Consider the following 23,004-nt stretch of genomic DNA (forward strand, 5'->3'; position numbering starts at 1 on the left):
ATCCAAAACATTCCACCAAGTATGAATAAACTGGTCAGATGATTTTCCTTGAATCATTCATACAAGCAGACCAACTAACATTTAGTTTGACAGATGGACAACAGTATACCATTATACATGTTATACATCAATCATTACATGGCCTATAAATATGACTACTGAAATCATATAAAATATTGAAAATATCTTAATGAAGCCTCAGCATTTGCTGTAAGTTCAAGAACATGACTAACTTGGGTATCTCATTGGCCTCAAAAATTATTCGAAACTTAATTATTTATTCATATATTACTAGTATGTAAAAGCAAAAATCATGTATATAAATTGACATTTATGATGTTTCAGCAGAAGTCCACCATTGTTCATATAGTATCGTTTTTTTGTCTAATCCTTGCTCTATCAAAAGTTTTTCCATGTCTGTTATCATTGGTGGTGGTCCACATATATAAGTTTTTGTCTGATGTGTATTCAGCCAATTAAATGATTCTTTTATATCTTCTTCACAAATTCTTCCAGCTGAAAATATTTTCAGAGTAAATTTTTAAGCATTATCACCTACAAAAATACATTACCGTGGTGCATATACTGTAAATTTAGAAATTATTGTGATGTTTTTATCACAGGGTTATAATCGCAATACAAATTTTGAAATTTTTTATATGATTGTAACAGAATTTTTCTGAATATCGCAAATATTAAAATCAAATTTTAGTCTAATATGACAATATTGCAATAATAAATGCATGCATTAATTTCTGAATTTACACTAGTTAGATGTAAATACCTATATTCAATCTCATTTTACAGTAAGGAAATAAGCTCTTTTATTTGTATATCATATTGCAGAGTCAAAATTACAGATTTTGGCAAACATACAGCAAAAGTGGAAATAATTGATAAAAGTCATCTAACTACTAGTTCTATTGGTAGATGTAAATACATTTTGTGTACAAAATTCAGGTGTTTTCATTAAAATAATGTACATGTATTGGCTGACTTGTAATAGTGAAGTAAAATAACTGACATCAAGTTTAATGAACTAAATAGTAATTTATGATGTCTTAACCATCTGTATATGTTTAAAAAACAAGTTCAAAATTCTGCAGGTAAAACTTACCCTTCAAACCATTACTAGATTCTGCCTGAGTCACATAAAAATTACATTTGATCTGTCCATTTGCAGATACTATCTTTTCTATCTCATTCTACAATAAATAGGGAAAGAAAAATTATCAAATGTTCTATAACAACTGAAGACTTAATCAAAATTTGACCTCCCAAAAGTACTGTGCATTTATACTAAGTAAAATATAGTATTGTAATTTTCACTACAGTTGGCAAATTTTTGTTCGTGCATCATCGGGATTCAAACTCATGCTATTGGGATATCGAGAAATGATGATGGATATGCTTGCAAATAACCAAAATATTTATCGTAAAGGATTGTATGATACAGTCACAGAAATAACTATTTTTACAAGTATAACTATTCAGAGATCAGACTCAGACTTCTTTTGAACTGAGTTTTACTGTGCATATTGTTGTGCGTTTGTTTTTTTCTACATTGGCTAGATGATAGGGGGAGGGTTGAGATCTCAAAAACATGTTTAACCCCGCAACATTTTTGTACCTGTCCCAAGTCAGGTGCCTCTGGCCTTTGTTAGTCTTGTATGATTTTGAATTAAGTTTCTTGTTTATGTTTCGGAGTTAAGTATGACGTCTTTTATCACTGAACTAGTATACATTTTTGTTTAGGGGCCAGCTTAAGCAAGCCTCAATGTATGGGAGTTTCTCGCTACATCGAAGACCCATTGGTGGCCTTCATCTGTTGTCTGCTCTTTGGTCGGGTTGTTGTCTCTTTGACACATTCCCCATTTCCATTCTCAAATTTATATATATTTAATTCTTAGTCTATGTTTAATTTCTGAGACTAATTACTAAGGTTTTTATCACCAAGGTTTGGTTTGATTGTTCTCAGTTCTTCAATTGTCAAAAATGTCCTTGTCTTCCTAACAAAAAGTGCCCATGTCTGATGAAATCATTTTCTACATTTTCTAAAAGTGATTTTAAAGTTTGAATACAAATCTTGTTAATCATAATAGAAAAAGGCTAAACCAAAGCATCTTCTACTATGCAATATTTCTATACAAGTATAAACAATCATATTTCATATATTTTAATGAAAGGGTGAATTAATCCACACAATTCAATCTATTACATACTATACCTTACAAATTAGTTCCTCTTGTTTAGCTGCACTGTACAACAATAAAACTTTCTGTGGTATTAATTTGTCGCCTTCAAGGTTTCCTTTTTCCTTTAAGGTTATTAAATCTCTGACATGGTACAATATACTTAATAGAGGGTTGATGCCAATGCCACCAGCTATCAGCAAGAGATCATGGAGTGGCTCTGACACACTAGGGTCATAGTAAATATCTCCACCAACTCTTAAATATACTTTGGTACCTTCATTACACTGAAATCAGTATAAAGTAGAATATAAACTAATGCACAACAAGAGGCTGTCACAACGACAGCAAACCGGATTTATTAACATTTATTTGTGTCCTGGCAATATCACAAGAACCATTACTGATGAATGGTGAAAGTGAAAATGGTCAATATCAAATTTGACCTCCATTTTGTCATCAGTATCAACATATTAAAATTTGAAAAGCTTAGATTTAATGGTTCATGAGTAAATGCAACAAGGTGAATGGAAATGCCATTTTACGATCTTTCAAGAACCATAACTCCTGAACAGTAAAAGTCAAAATCGTCATTATTGAACTTGACCTCTATTTTGTCATCAGTAACAACATATAAAAATTTCAAAAGCTTTGGTTGAATGGTTCATGAGAAAATGCACGGACACCACTGGAAAATCCATTTTTCAATCTTTCAAGAACCATATTACTCCTGACGGTAAAAGTCAAAATCGTCATTATTGAACTTGACCTCCATTTTGTCATCAGTAACAACATATTAAAATTTGGGAAGCTTTGGTAGAACAGTTCATGCGTAAATGCCCAGACACGACTGGAAACTCCATTTTTCAATCTTTCAAGAACCATAACTCCTGAACGGTAAAAGTCAAAATCGTCATTATTGAACTTGACCTCCATTTTGTCATCAGTAACAACATATTAAAATTTGGGAAGCTTTGGTAGAACAGTTCATGCGTAAATGCACGGACACGACTGGAAACTCCATTTTTCAATCTTTCAAGAACCATAACTCCTGAATGGTAAAAGTCAAAATCGCCATTATTGAACTTGACCTTCATTTAGTCAGTCAGTAACAACATATTACAATTTTAAAAGCTTTGGTTGAACGGTTCATGAGTTAATGCACGGACAACATTTGATTGCCGGACGCCCGGCCGCCCGGACGCCCGGCCCCCCGGCCGCCCGCCGTACATCCCCAAATCAATAACCGACATTTTTGTCACAAAAAATCCGGTTAAAAAGTGATTTTCCTGTCACAATCAATCATTATAAAATATTGGCAAGTAATTGAAGAAAAATTGATATTTAGAAAGTCCATGTTACTAAATAATAACTGAATACCAGTATGTTAAAATACTCAATTTCGTTAAGGGAGCTGCAAAATTTAGGTAGTATGATGACTATGATCCCATAAGCGAAAATCTACAGACCCATTCTTAATAATCTTGTAGAAATTATAGTTTATAAGTTCAAGACATTCTGGAGTATTTGTACAATATGTATTTCCCTATTTTAACAATTAAAGTAAAACAAGTGTGCACACATTGACATGCCTTGCCTGCTTTTCTGACCATGATTGATTTAGTGTTCAAAGTCTTAAAAAGTATCACATAAACAACATTATCAATGATCAATGACAATATTTTTAAGGTCACAGTCAGATAAACCCTAACAGACATACATGTTCACTATCAGTTCATACACCAAATACAGCTAACTCTTTGCTTAAAGTATCAAAGAAACAAACCAAACTGTGAAAACTTAACATTGACTGATGAACCATGAATTTAGTTCAAGGTCAGATGATACAAGACAGACAGACATGTATGCCTTTCAATCAATGATTCCTTGCACCAACTATATTTAACCTATTGCTTATAGTATCTAAGAAACAGACTTTACAAGGAAAACTTAACATTGTCCAATGAACCATGAAAATGAGGTTGTAAAGGTTAGATGAACTGTACCAGACACACATATGAAACTTATAGTCATTCCATGCACCAAATAAAGTTGACCTAGTACTATGAGTATCTGAGAAGAGAACAAAACTAAACATTGACAAATGAAACCATGAAAAATAGTTCAAGGACAAATGATACCTGCCACACAGAGATCAATTGCAGTTTATTCAAAATCCTGACCAAATTGCAATCTGTTTTATCAAATAGTTTGGTTTGATTAAACAAACTGCAATATTGTCAGAATTTTTAATAAACTGCAATACGTGGTGAGCAACACTTACAATCAAGTCAAAGTAAAGATGGTTAGTTTTTTTAGATTAACGTCCCATAACTCAGAACTGAACCAGATGCTCCTCAGGGCGCAGCTTTATACGACCGCAGAGGTTGAACCCTGAACGGTTGGGGCAAGTATGGACACAACATTCAAGCTGGATTCAGCTCTAAATTTGGATTGTGATTAAATAGTTGACACAGCATAGGTTTCTGACACAGAATGAATGTGGTCTAATGAACTTAAAGTTTTTGTTTTGCCTTTGAGCAATTCACTATGCTGTTGAATATTAATCCTCTCAAAAAAATGTTCGAAGAAATTTTCTTTTTATTTATGAAATCTGAAATGAGAAAAATTGACCCCCCCCCTCCCCCTCAATTTTTTTTTCACATCCCACTTTCCTTTATTCCAAAACCAATCTCAATTCAAATTTCTAATGGAGTTTGCAACAATAACTACTCATTTATAAATACATCATAAAATATTAAAATGTAAAAAAAGTGCTTGTTATCACTGAATGGTAAAGATTGTTTTAATTTATCAGTTGGTAGTAAAAGTGAATATACATTGTATATTGTATAAAACAATGATTTAAGTTGATTCAACTACTATTCTGGACAAAGAAAGATAACTCCAATTGATATTTCTTGCTATTGCACAATATTGTGCAATTAGATATTTCTTGCTATTGCGCAATACTGTCCAATTAAAAATACTTGCTATTGCACAATACTGTGCAATTGAAGATTTCTTGCTATTGCGCAATACTGTGCAATTGAAAATTTCTTGCTATTGCACAATATTGTGGAATTGAAGATTTCTTGCTATTGCTGAGTACTGTGCAATTGAAAATTTCTTGCTATTGCACAATACTTAATATAATAATTTTGGTTTCTGATTTGGACCAACTTGAAAACTGGGCCAATAATCAACCAGATGCTCCGCAGGGCGCAGCTTTATACGACCGCAGAGGTTGAACCCTGAACGGTTGGGGCAAGTATGGACACAACATTCAAGCTGGATTCAACTCTAAATTTGGATTGTGATTAAATAGTTGACACAGCATAGGTTTCTGACACAGAATGAATGTGTTCTAATGAACTTAAAATTTTGTTTTGCCTTTGAGCAATTCACTATGCTGTTGAATATATTTTTCACATCCCCCTTTCCCTTATTCCAAAACTGATCTCAATTCAAATTTCTAATGGAGTTTGCAACAATAACTACTCATTTAAATACATCATAAAATATTAAAATGTAAAAAAAGTGCTTATCACTGAATGGTAAAGATTGTTTTAATTTATCAGTTGGTAGTAAAAGTGAATATACATTGTATATTGTATAAAACAATGATTTAAGCTGATTCAACTACTATTCTGGACAAAGAAAGATAACTCCAATTAAAAAATTTCTTGCTATTGCACAATATTGTGCAATTAGATATTTCTTGCTATTGCGCAATACTGTGCAATTGAAAATACTTGCTATTGCACAATACTGTGCAATTGAAGATTTCTTGCTATTGCGCAATACTGTGCAATGGAAAATTTCTTGCTATTGCACAATACTGTGCAATTGAAGATTTCTTGCTATTGCTGAATACTGTGCAATTGAAAATTTCTTGCTATTGCACAATACTTAATATAATAATTTTGGATCCTGATTTGGACCAACTTGAAAACTGGGCCCATAATAAAAAATCAAAGTACATGTTTAGATTCAGCATATCAAAGAAGCCCAAGAATTAAATTTTTGTTAAAATCAAACTTAGATTAATTTTGGACCCTTTGGACTTTAATGTAGACCAATTTGAAAACGGGACCAAAAATTAAGAATCTACATACACAGTTAGATTTGGCATATCAAAGAACCCCAATTATTCAATTTTTGATGAAATCAAACAAAGTTTAATTCTGGACCCCGATTTGGACCAACTTGAAAACTGGGCCAATAATTAAAAATCTAAGTACATTTTTAGATTCAGCATATCAAAGAACCCCAAGGATTCAATTTTTGTTAAAATCAAACTAAGTTTCATTTTGGACCCTTTGGACCTTAATGTAGACCACTTTGAAAACGGGACCAAAAATTAAGAATCTACATACACAGTTAGATTCAGCATATCAAAGAACCCCAATTATTCAATTTTTGATTAAATCAAACAAAGTTTAATGTTGAACCCTTTGGGCCCCTTATTCCTAAACTGTTGGGACCAAAACTCCCAAAATCAATCCCAACCTTCCTTTTATGGTTATAAACCTTGTGTTTAAATTTCATAGATTTCTATTTACTTATACTAAAGTTATGGTGCGAAAACCAAGAAAAATGCTTATTTGGGCCCCTTTTTGGCCCTTATTCCTAAACTGTTTGGACCTCAACTCCCAAAATCAATCCAAGTCTTCCTTTTGTGGTCATAGACCTTGTGTTTAAATTTTATTGATTTCTATTTACTTATACTAAAGTTATTGTGCGAAAACCAAGAATAATGCTTATTTTGGCCCTTTTTTGGCCCCTAATTCTTAAACTGTTGGAACCAAAACTCCCAAAATCAATCCCAACCTTTCTTTTGTGGTCATAAACCTTGTGTCAAAATTTCATAGATTTCTATTTACTTAAACTAAAGTTATAGTGCGAAAACCAAGAAAATGCTTATTTGGGCCCTTTTTGGCCCCTCATTCCTAAACTTTTGGGACCAAAACTCCCAAAATCAATCCCAACCTTCCTTTTGTGGTCATAAACCTTATGTTAAAATTTCATAGATTTCTATTCACTTTTACTAAAGTTAGAGTGCGAAAACTAAAAGTATTCGGACGACGACGACGACAACGACGACGCCGCCGCCGACGACGCAGACGACGACGCCAACGTGATAGCAATATACGACGAAAATTTTTTCAAATTTTGCGGTCGTATAAAAATCTAAGTACATTTTTAGATTCAGCATATCAAAGAAGCCCAAGGATTCAATTTTTGTCAAAATCAAACTAAGTTTAATTTTGGACCCTTTGGACCTTAATGTAGACCAATTTGAAAATGGGAGCAAAACTTAAGAATCTACATACACAGTTAGATTCGGCATATCAAAGAACCCCAATTATTCAATTTTTGATGAAATTAAACTAAGTTTAATTTTGGACCCTTTGGGCCCCTTATTCCTAAACTGTTGGGACAAAAACTCCCAAAAATCAATCCCAACCTTCCTTTTATGGTCATAAACCTTGTGTTTAAATTTCATAAATTTCTATATACTTATACCAAAGTTATGGTGCAAAAACCAAGAAAAATGCTCATTTGGGCCCCTTTTTGGCCCCTAATTCCTAAACTGTTCGGACCTCAACTCCCAAAATCAATACCAACCTTCCTTTTGTGGTCATAAACCTTGTGTTTAAATTTCATTGATTTCTATTTACTTAAACTAAAGTTATTGTGCGAAAACCAAGAATAATGCTTATTTGGGCCCTTTTTTGGCCCCTTATTCCTACACTGTTGGAACCAAAACTCCCAAAATCAATCCCAATCTTCCTTTTGTGGTCATAAACCTTGTGTCAAAATTTCATAGATTTCTATTAACTTAAACTAAAATTATAGAGCGAAAACCAAGAAAAGGCTTATTTGGGCCCTTTTTGGCCCCTAATTCCTAAAATGTTGGGACCAAAACTCCCAAAATCAATCCCAACCTTCCTTTTGTGGTCATAAACCTTGTGTCAAAATTTCATAGATTTCTATTCACTTTTACTAAAGTTAGAGTGCGAAAACTAAAAGTATTCGAACGACGACGACGACGAAGCAGACGACGACACCAACGTGATACCAATAAACGACCAAAATTTTTTTAATTTTTGCGGTTGTATAAAAATGAGAAAATAAAAAAATAAAATGCTCCACAGGGCACAGCTTGATACGACCACAGAGGTCGAACCCTGAACAGTAAGCAAGTATGGATTAAATAGTTGACACAGCAAAGGTTTCTGCCACAGAATGAATGTGGTCTAAGAACTTGAATTTTTTTAATTTATGGTCCAATATTCAAAATCTAAATACATGGTTAGACTCAGCATATTAAAGAACCACAAGAATCAGATTTTAGATGCAATCATACAAAGTTCAATTTTGGACCCTTTAGACCTCAATGTGGACCAATTTGGTAACGGGGCTCAAACATCAAAAATCTAAATACATGGTTAGATTTAGCATATCAAAGAACCCCATATATTCAATTTTTGTTGAAATCAAAGAAAGTTTAATTTGGACCCCAATTCTGACCAACTTAAAAACTAGGCCCATACCCGGTAATCAAAAATCTAAGTACATGTTCAGATTCAGCATATCAAAGAACCCCAAGAATTCATTTTTTGATAAATCAAACGAAGTTTAATTTTGGATCCTTTGGACCTTAATGTAGACTAATTTGAAAACAGGACCAAAAATTAAGAATCTAAATACACAGTTAGATTCGGCATATATCAAAGAACTCCAATAATTCAATTTTTGATGAAATCAAAAACAGTTTAATTTTGGACTCTTTTGGCCCCCTAATTCCTAAACTGTTTGGACCAATACTCCCAAAAATCAATCCCAACCTTCCTTTGGTGGTCATAAACCTTGTGTTTAAATTTGGTTAATTTTATATTTACTTATACTAAAGTTATTGTGCGAAAAACCAAGAAAAATGCTTATTTGGGCCATTATTTGGCCCCTAATTCAAAAACTTTTCGGACCAAACCTCCCAAATCAATCCCAACCTTCCTTTTGTGGTCATAAACCTTGTGTTTAAATTTCATAGATTTCTATTTACTTATCCTAAAGTTATTGTGTGAAAACCAAAATGTCTTCTGACGATGACGACGGCAACAACAATGACGGCAACAACAACGATGACGAAGTGATACCAATATACCATCGCTAAAAAAATGTTTGCAGTCGTATAGAAATATACAGACTCTCAGACCGTGAAACTTTCTTTGTTGATGAGTGTTTAAAAATCAACTTACAGCTAATCGCATATATTCATCAAAACAATAAATAGAAATAGGAATTAGGGGCCAATAAAGACTGCATTCAGATCATGTTAAAATGTGGAATCACACTGTTCCTACCACACTCCAAAAATCTATTAAACATTTGCAACAATCAGCTGCTTTTCTAATATAAATAAATACACTTATAAGTGCAAAACATTGTGACAAGGTTTGTTTCTCTGCAAGATACAATGTTGAATTGGAAGTTTGTGATTACCTTTGAATGTACCCATAATGCTGGTGGATGTGTACTGTACTTTACAGCTAAATCAATAGTGCCCTCTCTCTGTAACTGTTCTGGTGATGAATACATAGAAAAACCACCAACAATGTCAACTTCAGGCATAAACATATCAACCCTGTAGTCCAAATAAAAATTGTGCATCTGATTTCATCATTAACAAATGATTTTCTGCTCACATATAAATGTACCGTACACAAGTTATATGGATTTTGAAGTTAAGTAAGCATATATAGCATATACATTGTATAAACTTCATTAGATATTTAAATTCAGGGTTCGTCTAAACGTATAAATCAATGAAAATTGATACCAACTGAATCCACAGAACGTAATAGAGGTAAAAAATACATAAATTTTTCATCAGTTCTCAGCTTAATGAACAAGATACCAAAAATAGATAGTCAAATCATAAGTCGAACCAACAATGCTATGCCATTTTGGAATGGGGAATACTTGTTTATAGGGTAGAAAAAGTAAAATGAAATAAAAATCGAAAGTGGTTCATTGATGATGATCTAAGCTTTACTGCTTTGGTTTTGTCATTATTGAGTCTATGTATAGTTTTTAAGATGTATAAAGGAATTAACTATAATATATAATACATGTATAAAGGAATCAACTATAAAATCCACAGTCAATGCAAAACAAATTGAAATTTGATATTTCATGCAATTATCAAAAGCCAAAAGAGTTAAAATAATATATCATTCCCATATAAACCAAATTCCAATGGTGTGATAAAGACACTTGTCTAATCTTCATCTTGCCTGTTTCCTTCTTTGTGTCATTTCTGTATTTATTGTTTATTGGTTGCTGTCTCAGAAATGTAAACCAATGGTCTCTTTTACTTCATTTTTAACCTTACCACTGTCCTGCCTTGAAAGTTAGCCTTTCATCATGGATTTTTAACCTCAGACTTTTTACTGTCGTTGACTCCTGTCTTAATCCTATGACTGTTGCCAAGGAGGTTATCTGCAAAGAACAATAATAATTTTCAGACTAATCTTCAATCAATGGTCTACAAATTATATGCTGTTTGTAATCTATTACAGTTTTTTTCAAATGTATTACTTTATTATCAAAAACTGGAAAAAACACAATTACATCCATTTTTAAATTTGTTGTCTCTCTTGGCATTTTAATTTTTCAAATATTGTAACGGGATTCTGCTTTCTGTTGAATGCCATGCAGTAATTTGTAGATTGAAATATTATATTCTGGTATTTATGGTTGGTGTGTGTTAAAATGTAATGTATTATGTCACATCTCATTTTTTATCTTGAAATTCAATGCATAAAAATCTGATAAAAAATAGAAACTACAAACAAGAGTATGACAAGAATAAAATAAAACTATACTTCTTTTTGTGCCATTAAAGGATCATTAAATGGAAATTTATTGCAGTTCTTTAATTTAAGCAAATGCATGAAAATATAATACATATAATATAAATTGGTTGCAGCATTACTTTAAGTGCATTATATATTTTATATATATTATAATTTTACAGTCATCATTAAGAACTAATGAGCACAAAATGTCAAATTCCAAATGAAAATATATATGCTGATAAGAGAACACTAAGTTATACACAAAAGATGCCTATAAAATCTGCCTTGTCATTTCAGGATTAACTTTTGAGTCCACAAGCCTGAAGCACAAATTTTTTGAAAATTTTAGTTGGATTCTGTTGGCTTGAAGAAAGGAATTTCACAAGTCTGAAAGCAATTTCACAATCCAATGCTGTAGGAATTGTGGTCAAGTGTGAAGACTGCATTTGATTGATTATAGAACAGAAGTTACATTATTTCTTCCACTTTCTGCAGTTCTCTCCAAATGATTGCTCCCATCTGTCATTTTTCTTCCAAAATTTCTGGAAAAAAATATCAGTGAATAATAATTATGTTTTTTGCTCATTTGATTGGGCCTTTTCAAATAATCTATTGAATGTTAATAAACGGCTTAAATAGTTAAGGTATTTCCCATCCAATATTTTATGGTAATATTCTTTACAAAGCACAAAAATATCGGCATTCACCTTAATAGTTAACCAAACTTTTGAACAGACTTATTCAGAATGGTTATAGTTACGATACTGTTGTCAGTTCATTAAGGATTGAATATTTTGGTATTAATATTGATTCACGCATAGGGTCTTTGCATCGGAAATAAACATGTTTATTCTAAAACCAGTTGTTGGCATGATACAGGTTATGTTCTTCTTGTATATATTTTATGATGGTATGATACTAAACCCCTAATGGGAGGGATTGTACTTGATTTTCATATGATGAAGACATAATCTTTGAATCAGTTTAAATGAGGTCTGGAGCTGACATGTGAGTAACTGCTAGTAGTCCTTCGTTAATAAATGGATCATGATTCATTGTCATTTTGCTTAGTTTCTTTTGTTACCTATTTTGACATCCGACTCGGACTTCTTTTATACTGAGCTTTACTGTGCATATTGCTATGTGTTTCTTAATTCTACATTAGCTAGAGGTATAGGGGAGGGTTAAAATATCACAAAACATGTTCAACCCCATTTTTTTACCTCTGGCCTTTGTAAGTCAAGTATGTTTTTTTAATTTAAGTTCATTTTTTATAATTTTGGAGTTAAGTGTGACGCAGGGGTCAAAATTAGCACTGGTCCGGTGGTCTGAGACCAGTAGATTTTGTCAGCTGGTGGTCTGGCGGACCAGTAGAAATTTGTCGTTAAAAGAAATAAATTACACGGTAATTGATAAAGTTAACTAGATATCATTGAGATGGGAGCCATCTTTGTGGGCCCCGCTGTGAATAATGTGCATTAAAAAATTGTATCTTTACCATAGGACATGGGTTTGTCAACTGAAATCAAAGTTTTTGACCTTGACCTTTGACCTATGAAGTTGTAAATAAATTATGACACACCCTTTGGTGTTGGTTTATAAACATGTCAAGTATAAACTTTGAAATGATAAAGGTTCTCAAGATATAGAGCGGACACGATCTTTACCATAGGACATGGGGTTGTCAACTGAAACCAAAGTTTTTGACCTTGACCTTTGACCTAGGAAGTTGCACATAAATTATGACACACCCTTTGGTGTTGGTTTATATACATGTCAAGTATAAACTTTGAAATGATAACGGTTCTCAAGATATAGAGCGGACACAATCTTTACCATAGGACATGGGGTTGTCAACTGAAACCAAAGTTTTTGACCTTGAACTTTGCCCTAGGCAGTCGTTCATAAATTATGACAAACCCTCTGGTGTTGGTTCATATACATGTCAAGTATAAACTTTGAAATCATAACGGTTCTCAAGATATAGAGCGGACACGATCTTCACCACAGGACACAGGGTTGTCAACTGAAACCAAATTTTTTTGACCTTGACCTTTGACCTAGGAAGTTGTACATACATCATGACACGCCCTCTGGTGGTGGTTAATAAACATGTAAAGTATAAAGTATGAAATCATAATGGTTCTCTAGATATGGAGCGGACACAGTGTTACGGACGGACGGACGGATGGACGGACGGACGGACAGATGGACGGACGGACGGACAGACGGACGGACAGACTGATCACTATAGGGGACCGCCTTTGGCGGGACCCTAATTAATCTCTCGGGTGAGCGTCTTTCACAACAACACAAAATGTGGAAATTTTTGAAAGGACAAAAAAAATAATATTTTTGACAATCTTGAAAATGTAAAAGAAAGCATGAATATAAAAGTAAACCTGTATCATTTATATAATTTAGTGTTTGTCAAATGAATGTCATTTTTTCAGGACCAGTAGATTTGGAGCCGAAACCAGTAGATTTTCAGTCCACTGGTCCGGCTGGCCAGTACGCTAGAAAGCTCAAATTCGACACCGGTGTGACGTCCACTGAGCTATTACACAATTTCCTTAGGGGCCAGCTGAAGACTAACTCTGGGTGCGGGATTTTCTCACTGTGTTGAAGACCCATTCATGGCCTTCTGCTGTTGTCTGATCTTTGGGTGGGTTGGTGTCACTTTGACATATTCCCCATTTCCAATCTCGATTTCATAAGGCCAGGATTTTTTAATTTGTTGGTTTACGGATCCGCCGACCCGATTTTGCCGATTTCCAGAATAAAAATAAAATTGACTTTTCATGCTTTTTTATTCCAGCCGACCCTAAGAAATGCATTATCCCTGAAAATAATTAAAATAATTTTTTTTTATGAAATGAAATGCATTAATCACTAACAAAATTGATAACACTTGCTGTTGTGAAAAAATAAAACTTCCAGTTTACGTTTTTAAATATAGACAAATCAATTATCATAATAACTGACCTTGAAATGTCGTTTGCACAAATAATTTTGCGGAACGAAACTTGTGTTTAAAACCAATTACACAATAAGTTCGTTTCCCTTATTTGTCATCAGTCCGTAAGATGCACCATCTCATAGAAATAGACTTGTCCAAATGTGGATAGGTTGAAGGCATCAAGTTGAAGTATTGAATATTAACAAATCATTTGGAATTTTCTTGTTTCATAGATAATAAAAAAATTATCGTCCATTTGGATAAAAAACGGGAATGCGAGACAACAGATTGACCCGATAATCTCGTTTTTCCAATGGACGAGTCTATTAGGTTTTTGACACGTGTGTTGAAACTTATTTTCGTACGACGTTTTTACATTTTTTTTCTTTATCAGTTTTCGTGCTTGAAGATCATTATTCACCAAGTTTTCTGGAATTGATTAAGAGCTACGCGAATCTATTTTTCTTATTTCTGAAATGACGATTTAATTTCATCTTTGTCCGTGCACCCTCCTTTTTTTTTTACTGTAAATTATTAGACAATGTCATGCGATGTTTATAACAGCTGAGCAATAATATTTCATTGAACTAAAATTTAAGAAATGATGATAAAATGGCATAACAAACATATTGTTAGAAAGGTGATATATATATTGATTTTGCATATTTTTCTGTCTTCAAAGATGTTTTTTTTTCTTTTTTTTCCCGACCGACCGACCCGACTTTTTCATGGGGAAAATCCGTAAACCAACAAATTAAAAAACCGTGGCCTAAATACTGACCAGAGACACTTTATAAATTACAGATTTACAATAATAAATGGAGAATGTGTGGACACAAATGATGCCCCCGCTTGCATACAACATTATAAAGGGACATAACTCAAGAACAATAAAAGTAACCCTACCCAAATTTGTACTTGGTCTGAGTTCTGTGGTATAAGTACGAGGGACATGTTAAACCCCCCCCCCTTCTCCTTTTTTTTTTTACAAAAAAAGTAAATATCACTAAAATAAAATTTTGAATCAAAAAGTAAACAGATCTTTAGATTAATATAACAAAGAAGTGTGTAATGTTTTAAGCAATAATCATAAATAAAATTTTGAATTATCACCAAAAAGTATACAGATCTATAGATTAATATAACAAAGAAGTGTGTAAAGTTTTAAGCAATAATCATAAATTGTTTTTGAGATACGGTGCGACATGTAAAATAAACAGCTGCGCCATGAGCACATGATACGCCCGACGTCTTATGTGGAAGTCTTATGCAATAATCATAAATAGTTTCTGAGAAAGTTTTAAGCAATAACCATATATTGTTTTAGAGACATGTGAAACCCCCAACTCTGTTTTTTTTTACAAAAAACTAAATATTACCAAAATAAAATTTTGAATCAAAACCAAAAAGTATACAGATCTTTAGATTAATATAACAAAGAAGTGTGTAAAGTTTTAAGCAATAATTATAAATTATTTTTGAGATACGGCGCAACATGTAAAAAACCCTCCCCTGTTTTACAAAATACTTAATAACTCAAAAATAAAATTTTGAATAATCACCAAAAAGTATACAGATCTTTAGATTAATAGAACAAAGAAGTGTGTAAAGTTTAAACCAATAATCGTTTTTGACTGAGATAAGGCACAACATGTAAAAAAACTCTCCCCCTTTTTTACAAAATACTAATAACTCAAAAATGAAATTTTGAATCATCACCAAAAAGTATACAGATCTTTAGATTAATATAAAAAAGACATGTGTAAAGTTTTAACCAATAATCATACATAGTTTTTGAGATATGGCGCAACATGTAAAAAAAAAACCCTCCCCCTTTTTTACAAAATACTCATCACCAAAATGTATACAGATATTGAGAATAATATAACTAAGAAGTGTTTAAAGTTTTAAGTCATAATTACACCTTATATAAGAAAGCAAGCTTTTGATTGGTTGATAGCCAGTGTATTTTTCGCATATTCTAATATGTTTTCCTCATTTCAAACGAATTTGCCTGTTTTTCACCACTGCCGGTGAATTTGCCTCAAATACCATGGTATTTGCCATTTTGGATATTCCTTTTTTTACCCTCGCGAGCAGCTTCCCGCCAAAAGATTTCGGATATGACGTTACATAATGAAAGCGAGCTAACGCGTATTAGAACATGTATAATTCCCGCGGTTCTATGATAATATCCACTTATACCCTAAATTATGCATAAACATGTTTATGAATTGCAGCTTGATAGTATTTATCTGCACATGTACAGAGAGTTTCAATCCAAATCTATTCGGTGTAATTAAACAGATATATCATGTTATGGAGGGGTATTTGCGAAAAATACCAGTCTTGGGACAGAATTTCCCTCGCCTGGCGGCTCGGGAAATTTCACAGTCCCTTGACTGGTATTTTTCGCAAATACCCCTCCATAACATGATATATCTGTTCATAATCAAGAATCGTTTTTGAGATACAGTGCGACATGTGAAAAAAAAACACCCCTGTTTTAGTTGTAAAGTGTCGTAACTCATAAAGTTTAAATCTTATTTTCACCAAAAAGTATACAGATCATTTGACCATCATAAGAAACAACTATATTAAGTTTCATGAAATTTGGATAAGTCGTTCTCAAGTTACGGTGCGACATGTTTACACCGGACAGACGGACAGACAGACAGACGGACACCGGACATTTGTATACCATAATACGTCCCGTCAAAATTTTGACAGGCGTATAAAAACCCTCCCCCTTTTTTACAAAATACTCAATAACCCAAAAAATGAAATTTTGAATCATCACCAAAAAGTATACAGATCTTAAGATTAATATAACTAAGAAATGTGTAAAGTTTTGAGCAATAACCAAAAATCGTTTTTGAGATACGGTGCGACATGTGAAAAAAAAACGCCCATGTTTTAGTTACAAAGTGCCGTTACTCAAAAAGGGTTAATTTTATTTTCACCAAAAATTATACAGATCATTTGATCATCATAAGAAACAACTATATTAAGTTTAATGAAATTTGGATATGTCGTTCTCAAGTTACAGTGTGACATGTTTACACCGGACAGACAGACGTAGGGACGCAGGACATAAATTTGTATACCATAATACGCTGTCAAAATTATTTTGACGGGGTAATTATTTTGACGGGCGTATAAAAACCAGCTGGGAAGGGTTGTATATCATATGATGTGTAATTTTTTTGTGAAACTACATTAAGTACATACTCATTCTGTATTTCAGATACAAGTATGAATTTGTGATTATTTTGTCCAAATGGCAGAAGGACAAATTGTTTTGTCAATAGAACAAAATTTACAATAGAAATTTTAAAATAGTAAATTAAAATGAAACTTAGGAAGCAGAGAACTTTTTTTTTATTGACTAATTGCTTTTTGTTTGCTTTCAGTGGCAAATATGTCATGCTTTTTTTAGACAAGAACAAATTGGTTATTATCCATATGAGTTTATAGTTCTGTAAGGGATTGGCCTGAATAAAGGACAGACGGTTGCAATTAAAATGAAGGTATTTTACAAAATGCCTAAATTTAGAAAATGCCTGTAACATATATAAGTTTCACAATATTTGATTGAGGCGAACTTAAGTAAGAGAACAGAAACTAAAAAATTTGCAATTTTTCCATTCATAAAGGGATAACTCTAGAACTTGAGTAGAACGTTTAAAGTGACACCATCAAAATTCAAACTTGATCTGCATTTGGTGGTTATAAGCATTGTGTATAAGTTTCATAACATTTGGATGAGACAAACTTAAGTTAGAGAACGGAAACTAAAATTTTGCTATTCATCCATTTCAAAAGGGGCATTTCTCTAGAATGGTTAAAGTGACTCCACCAAAATTCAAACTTGATCTGTGTTTTGTGGTAATAAGCATTTTGTATAAATTTCATAACATTAAGTCATTTGGTTGAGGCAAACTTAACTTAAAGAAAAGCTAAAAATTTTGTAATTTTTCAATTTATAAAGGGGCATAACTCTAGAACGGTTAGAGAGACACTACCAAAATTCAAATTCGTTCTGTATTTTGTGGTAATAAACATTGTGTATAAGTTTCATAACATTTGGTTGCGGCAAACTCAAGCTAGAGAACAGAAACTAAATATGGGACGTACATAGGTACAGACGGACAAGGGTAAAACCAGGAACATATATATATGTTAGATACATGTATACTGTTCGCAGGTTAAACTTAATGCCTCCTCCGCTACTGCAGGGGCATAAAAATATATTCATAGCAATACACTTACCAAAACTCCATTACGAAAGTATTAAACCAGGGCTGCCAAGTCTAACGCATTAGGCGTGAGACTCACGCATGTTCATGCTTTTTTGGCGGTATTTTCTTTTGATCTATTGTTTTTGTCTCTTTGATCTTTTCAAATTTGGCCAAATCTCACGCATTTGCTTCATTAAAAGTTGGCAGAACTGTTAAACACAAAACCAATAAAAATTGGGCGCGGACATGTTGGGTAGTGTAAAAGTGTAGTGACCTGTATGCGAAAGTGAAGGGGGTGAACATGAATGGGCGAGAACTTTTTTTGGGAACATACCACAGGCACTTGTTTCTGTCAATATGTGGTTTACTATCCACACCCGTACGAAAAATCACAAGGTAGCTTACAAAAATGTTCAATGTGTTGGCTTCAACAGATGATTTTTCATATTTGTTTTATTTGTTATTGAATATGTTTTTATATTCGGTGAAAAGCTCATTAGAGCTTATGTTTGTATTGTTTGTCAATATGCCGAATCCAAATAAAGTTTTACTTACTGACTTACTTACGGGTGTGGATATGTATGTATGTACTCGAGATTCCGCCAATGTAGACGCACCCCTTGATTGACTGCAAGGGTACAGCGGATCCATGTACACTCCCTAAGGATTAATGGAGATGTGTCCTTTACAATATTATCCCACCACCAGAACAATCCCCACCCAACACCGCCCAAGGGAGCGTGTAGGACACCGGGAAGTCTGTTATTATGGTGGAGGAAGCCGAAGTACTCGGAGAGAACCACCGGGCCACTCGGTGGAAACAGACAAACCAGAGAGATATCAGAAGATTGATCTCCTGGTCAAAGTAGGGGACAACTTTGACCAACCGAGGCCCCCAAAGTACCCATTCTAGTTTAAACTCCGGTGTGGGTACCAGAGATGTGTGTGAGAGGGTGAAAATTACCCTTCTGATGTACTGATATTTTTAGCACCCCGAGTGAGAATCGAACTCGGGACCTTCAGCACTGTAGCCATCGGTCTTAACCACTAGACCACGAACTCACACAAGAAAAGGTGTCCATCAACAGGATAGTAAAACGGCCTGTGTCTGTAAAGGTTCAGGTGTAGGATTTAATAATGTCCTCCATGAAAAAATGTCCACTGGACACATTTTGACAATATTTACTTATTTAAATGTGTCCTGGACACAATATCCTATGAAAACATGTCCTCAGGTAAGAAAAGGTGTCCATCAACATGGACAATATTCACTACCATAATATTGTCCAGTTGGACATTTTTTTCACAGGACATTGTGTCCGCCAGGGCATTTTTTGGTATGATTAAAGTATAAAATGATATCCATTGCCTTGTTATTACTGGACGCATTTAAACTTTAATTACAAACTTGAAATAATTGTTACTTTGACATAAAAGTTGTCTCATTGGCACTCATACCATCATTATCTTCATATTTATATTTTTTAATATAATTATATATACATGCATAATTTCAAACTCCAATAAGTAACAGATGCTGTTCAGTTTTATTTTCCTTGGAGGACACAATTTAATAACATTCACTACGAAAATTTGTTCTGCAGATGGACCATATTTCATAACTGTTGCTGTAAAATGCTGTCCACATAGGAGACAATATGTCATGGCAATGGACATTATTTATTTATTATTGCCTTTTTCTCTGACAAAATACATACATGTATAGTAAGGCCACGGTTTTTTAATTTGTTGGTTTACGGATTTTCCCCATGAAAAAGTCGGGTCGGTCGGTCGGGAAAAAAAAAGAAAAAAATCATCTTTGAAGACAAAAAAATATGCAAAATCAATATATATTTCACCTTTCTAGCAATATGTTTGTTATGCTATTTTATCATCATTTCTAAAATTTTAGTTCGATGAAATATTATTGCTCAGCTGTTATAAACTATGCATGACATTGTCTAGTAATTTACAGTAAAAAAAGGGGGATGCACGGACAAAGACGAAATTAAATCATCATTTCAGAAACAAGAAAAATAGATTCGTGTAGCTCTTAATCAATTCCAGAAAACTTGGTAAATAATGATCTTCAAGCACGAAAACTGATAAAGAAAAAATGCATAAACGTCGTACGAAAATAAGTTTCAACAAACGTGTCAAAAACCTAATAGAATCGTCCACTGGAAAAACTATATCGGGTTAATCTGTTGTCTTGCATTCCCGTTTTTTTATCCAAATGAACGACATTTTTTTTATTACCTATAAAAACAAGAAAATTCCTAATGATTTATATTCAGTTCTTTAATTTGATGCCTTCACCCTGTCCACATTTGGACAAGTCTATTTCTATGAGATGATGCATCTTACGGACTGATGACAAATAAGGTAAACGAACTTATTGTGTAATTGGTTTTAAACACAAGTTTCGTTCCGCAAAATTATTTGCGCAAACGACATTTCAAGGTCAGTTATAATTGATTTGTCTATATTTAGAAACGTAAACTGGAAGGGTTTTTTTTCACACCAGAAAGTGTTGTCAATTTTGTTAGTGATTAATGCATTTCATTTCAGGAAAAAAAATATTTTAATTATTTTTCAGGGATAATGCATTTGTTAAGGTCGGCGGGAATAAAAAAGCGTGAAAAGTGAATTTTATTTTTATTCTGGAAATCAGCAAAATCGGGTCGGCGGATCCGTAAACCAATAAATTAAAAAATCCTGGCCTAAAGTTCTTCATATTTGATTTTACACTTCCTTCTTATTGTTATTCTTTCATTGTCATTACCATTTGCTGGGAATTTCTTAGAACTTAAATTTCTCTATATTCACTTCCACCCATTATTTAATGTTTACATTTGTATATTGATCAATATCTCATCAATCGTTCATATTTTAATTATGAAATTATTATTAATTATTAAAATTCAAGTATTATAAAACTTTTTAATGACCTTTTATTTGTAGGAAAATATTTATTCTTTAAAGTGATACGACGGACGTACAGTACAAACTGACCAACCTGTTTATATGCAATACTTTCTTTCTTTTCAGGACAAAGGATAGACAGGATGGGAGGACTCTGATAAGTTTGCAACCGGTCATGACCACATTTGAATAGCAGACGATTTCGGGTTCATGATTTCGTAACACCGGAAGTTTCGTCTATTTATTTACCTCGGAATCGGGTTACACTAATGTCCTGACAATGTCCTGACAATGTCCTGACAGTGTCCTGACAGAAATGAAAACACTAAATACTTTTTTATTATTGGATGGACTTACTTGAAATTTGGAATCAAGCAAGATAAGAACTTATATTTAATAAATAAAATTTAAAAAAAATAAAAAATATTCATAAGAGTTAGAAAACTTGACCTGACCAACTTGACTTTGAAACTACTAATGTCCTGACTGATATGAAACAGCTAAAAAATGTTTTATTATTGACAGGATAGACTTCAAATTCGATACCAAGGAAGATAAAAACATTTAATACAAAAATATAAGAAAAAAAAAAGAAAAAAATATTTTCAAGAGTTAGAAAACTTGACCTGACCAACTACGTCTTTCCCATGACTAATGTCCTGACCGATGTAAAATGCCTATAACTTTTTTTATTCTTAAAAGGACCGATTTCAAATTTGATGTCAATGAAGATTATAATACTAAATATATAGATACAAGAAAACGATTTAAAAAAAAATAATTTAAAGAGTTAAAAACTTGACCTGACCAACGTCGACTCTGCTCTGACTAATGTCATGACCGATGCAGAAAATTTTAATAACTTTTTATCATTGAAAAACGAGAATGTGTCCTCAGAACACGAATGCCCCACTCGCACTTTCATTTTCTATGTTCAGTGGACCGTGACATTGGGATAAAAACTCTAATCTGGCATTAAAATTAGAAAGATCATATCATAGGGAACATGTGTACTAAGTTTGAAGTTGATTGGACTTCAACTTCATCAAAAACTACCTTGACCAAAAACTTTAACTCTCTAAAGACAGAATAGACTTAATTCTTTAAATTATATTGATATTTCCTTTTTTTTTTTAAACATAGTTCAGAAAGAACTTTGATGCACTTTTTATTATTCGTAATATATGAGTATAAGAAAGCCAAAAGACAGTGACATAATAAAATTATGTTTATTATAAGTTTTTATATTTCTGTGTGATTCTAACATAATTCTACTTTGAATGCTTGTAAAAACAATATATTGAAATCAAAAGAAGCCCATTTCCTGTCCTTATTCATGTTATTTGACATGTTTAATCCCTCATTAACTTAACAACAAAAAATGAGTGAAATAAATAAGTAAAATATAGGTAAGTAAACACTCCAATTTGTGTTAATTTTAATTAATGTAGGTGTGATTAAATTTTAATTATTCATGTCACTGTCTGTGGACTTAATTGCATTCTGTACATCTTTATAATCCTCTCATATTAAATGTAGAAAAGGTGCATTTACTTAGTATCTACAGCATCTCTAATCACATACTTTTCTCATTGATATAAAACTGTGTGGTTATATCCCTTTTAATAAGAATTTTTTTTATTGGCAATGCAATTTTATAACGGTCAGGACATTGATTCATCATGATAAAGATCAATTTGGTCAGGTCAAGTTTTCTAACATTTCAAAAATTTACAAATATTTTTTTTTTCATAAATTCTTATTTTGAATATCCTTGGTAAGGGACTTTAATTAAGTCAATTCTTTCAATAACAAAAAAG

General features: G+C 32.8%; 1 protein-coding gene across 1 annotated transcript; it reads right to left on the bottom strand.

Moving 5' to 3' along the window:
• Positions 1 to 258: 258 nt before the first annotated feature.
• On the bottom strand, positions 259 to 21,427 carry LOC143064798 (oxidoreductase NAD-binding domain-containing protein 1-like). The gene is made up of 7 exons (XM_076237913.1): positions 21,279 to 21,427; positions 11,532 to 11,601; positions 10,594 to 10,700; positions 9,702 to 9,843; positions 2,228 to 2,479; positions 1,118 to 1,205; positions 259 to 516 (listed from the first exon to the last, which is right to left on the bottom strand). The coding sequence occupies exons 1-7, from the start codon at positions 21,359 to 21,361 to the stop codon at positions 332 to 334; spliced, it is 927 nt and encodes a 308-aa protein (XP_076094028.1). The 5' UTR covers positions 21,362 to 21,427; the 3' UTR covers positions 259 to 331.
• Positions 21,428 to 23,004: the final 1,577 nt, after the last annotated feature.

Source organism: Mytilus galloprovincialis, chromosome 2, assembly GCF_965363235.1.
Source record: "Mytilus galloprovincialis chromosome 2, xbMytGall1.hap1.1, whole genome shotgun sequence".
Classification (NCBI taxonomy): domain Eukaryota; kingdom Metazoa; phylum Mollusca; class Bivalvia; order Mytilida; family Mytilidae; genus Mytilus; species Mytilus galloprovincialis.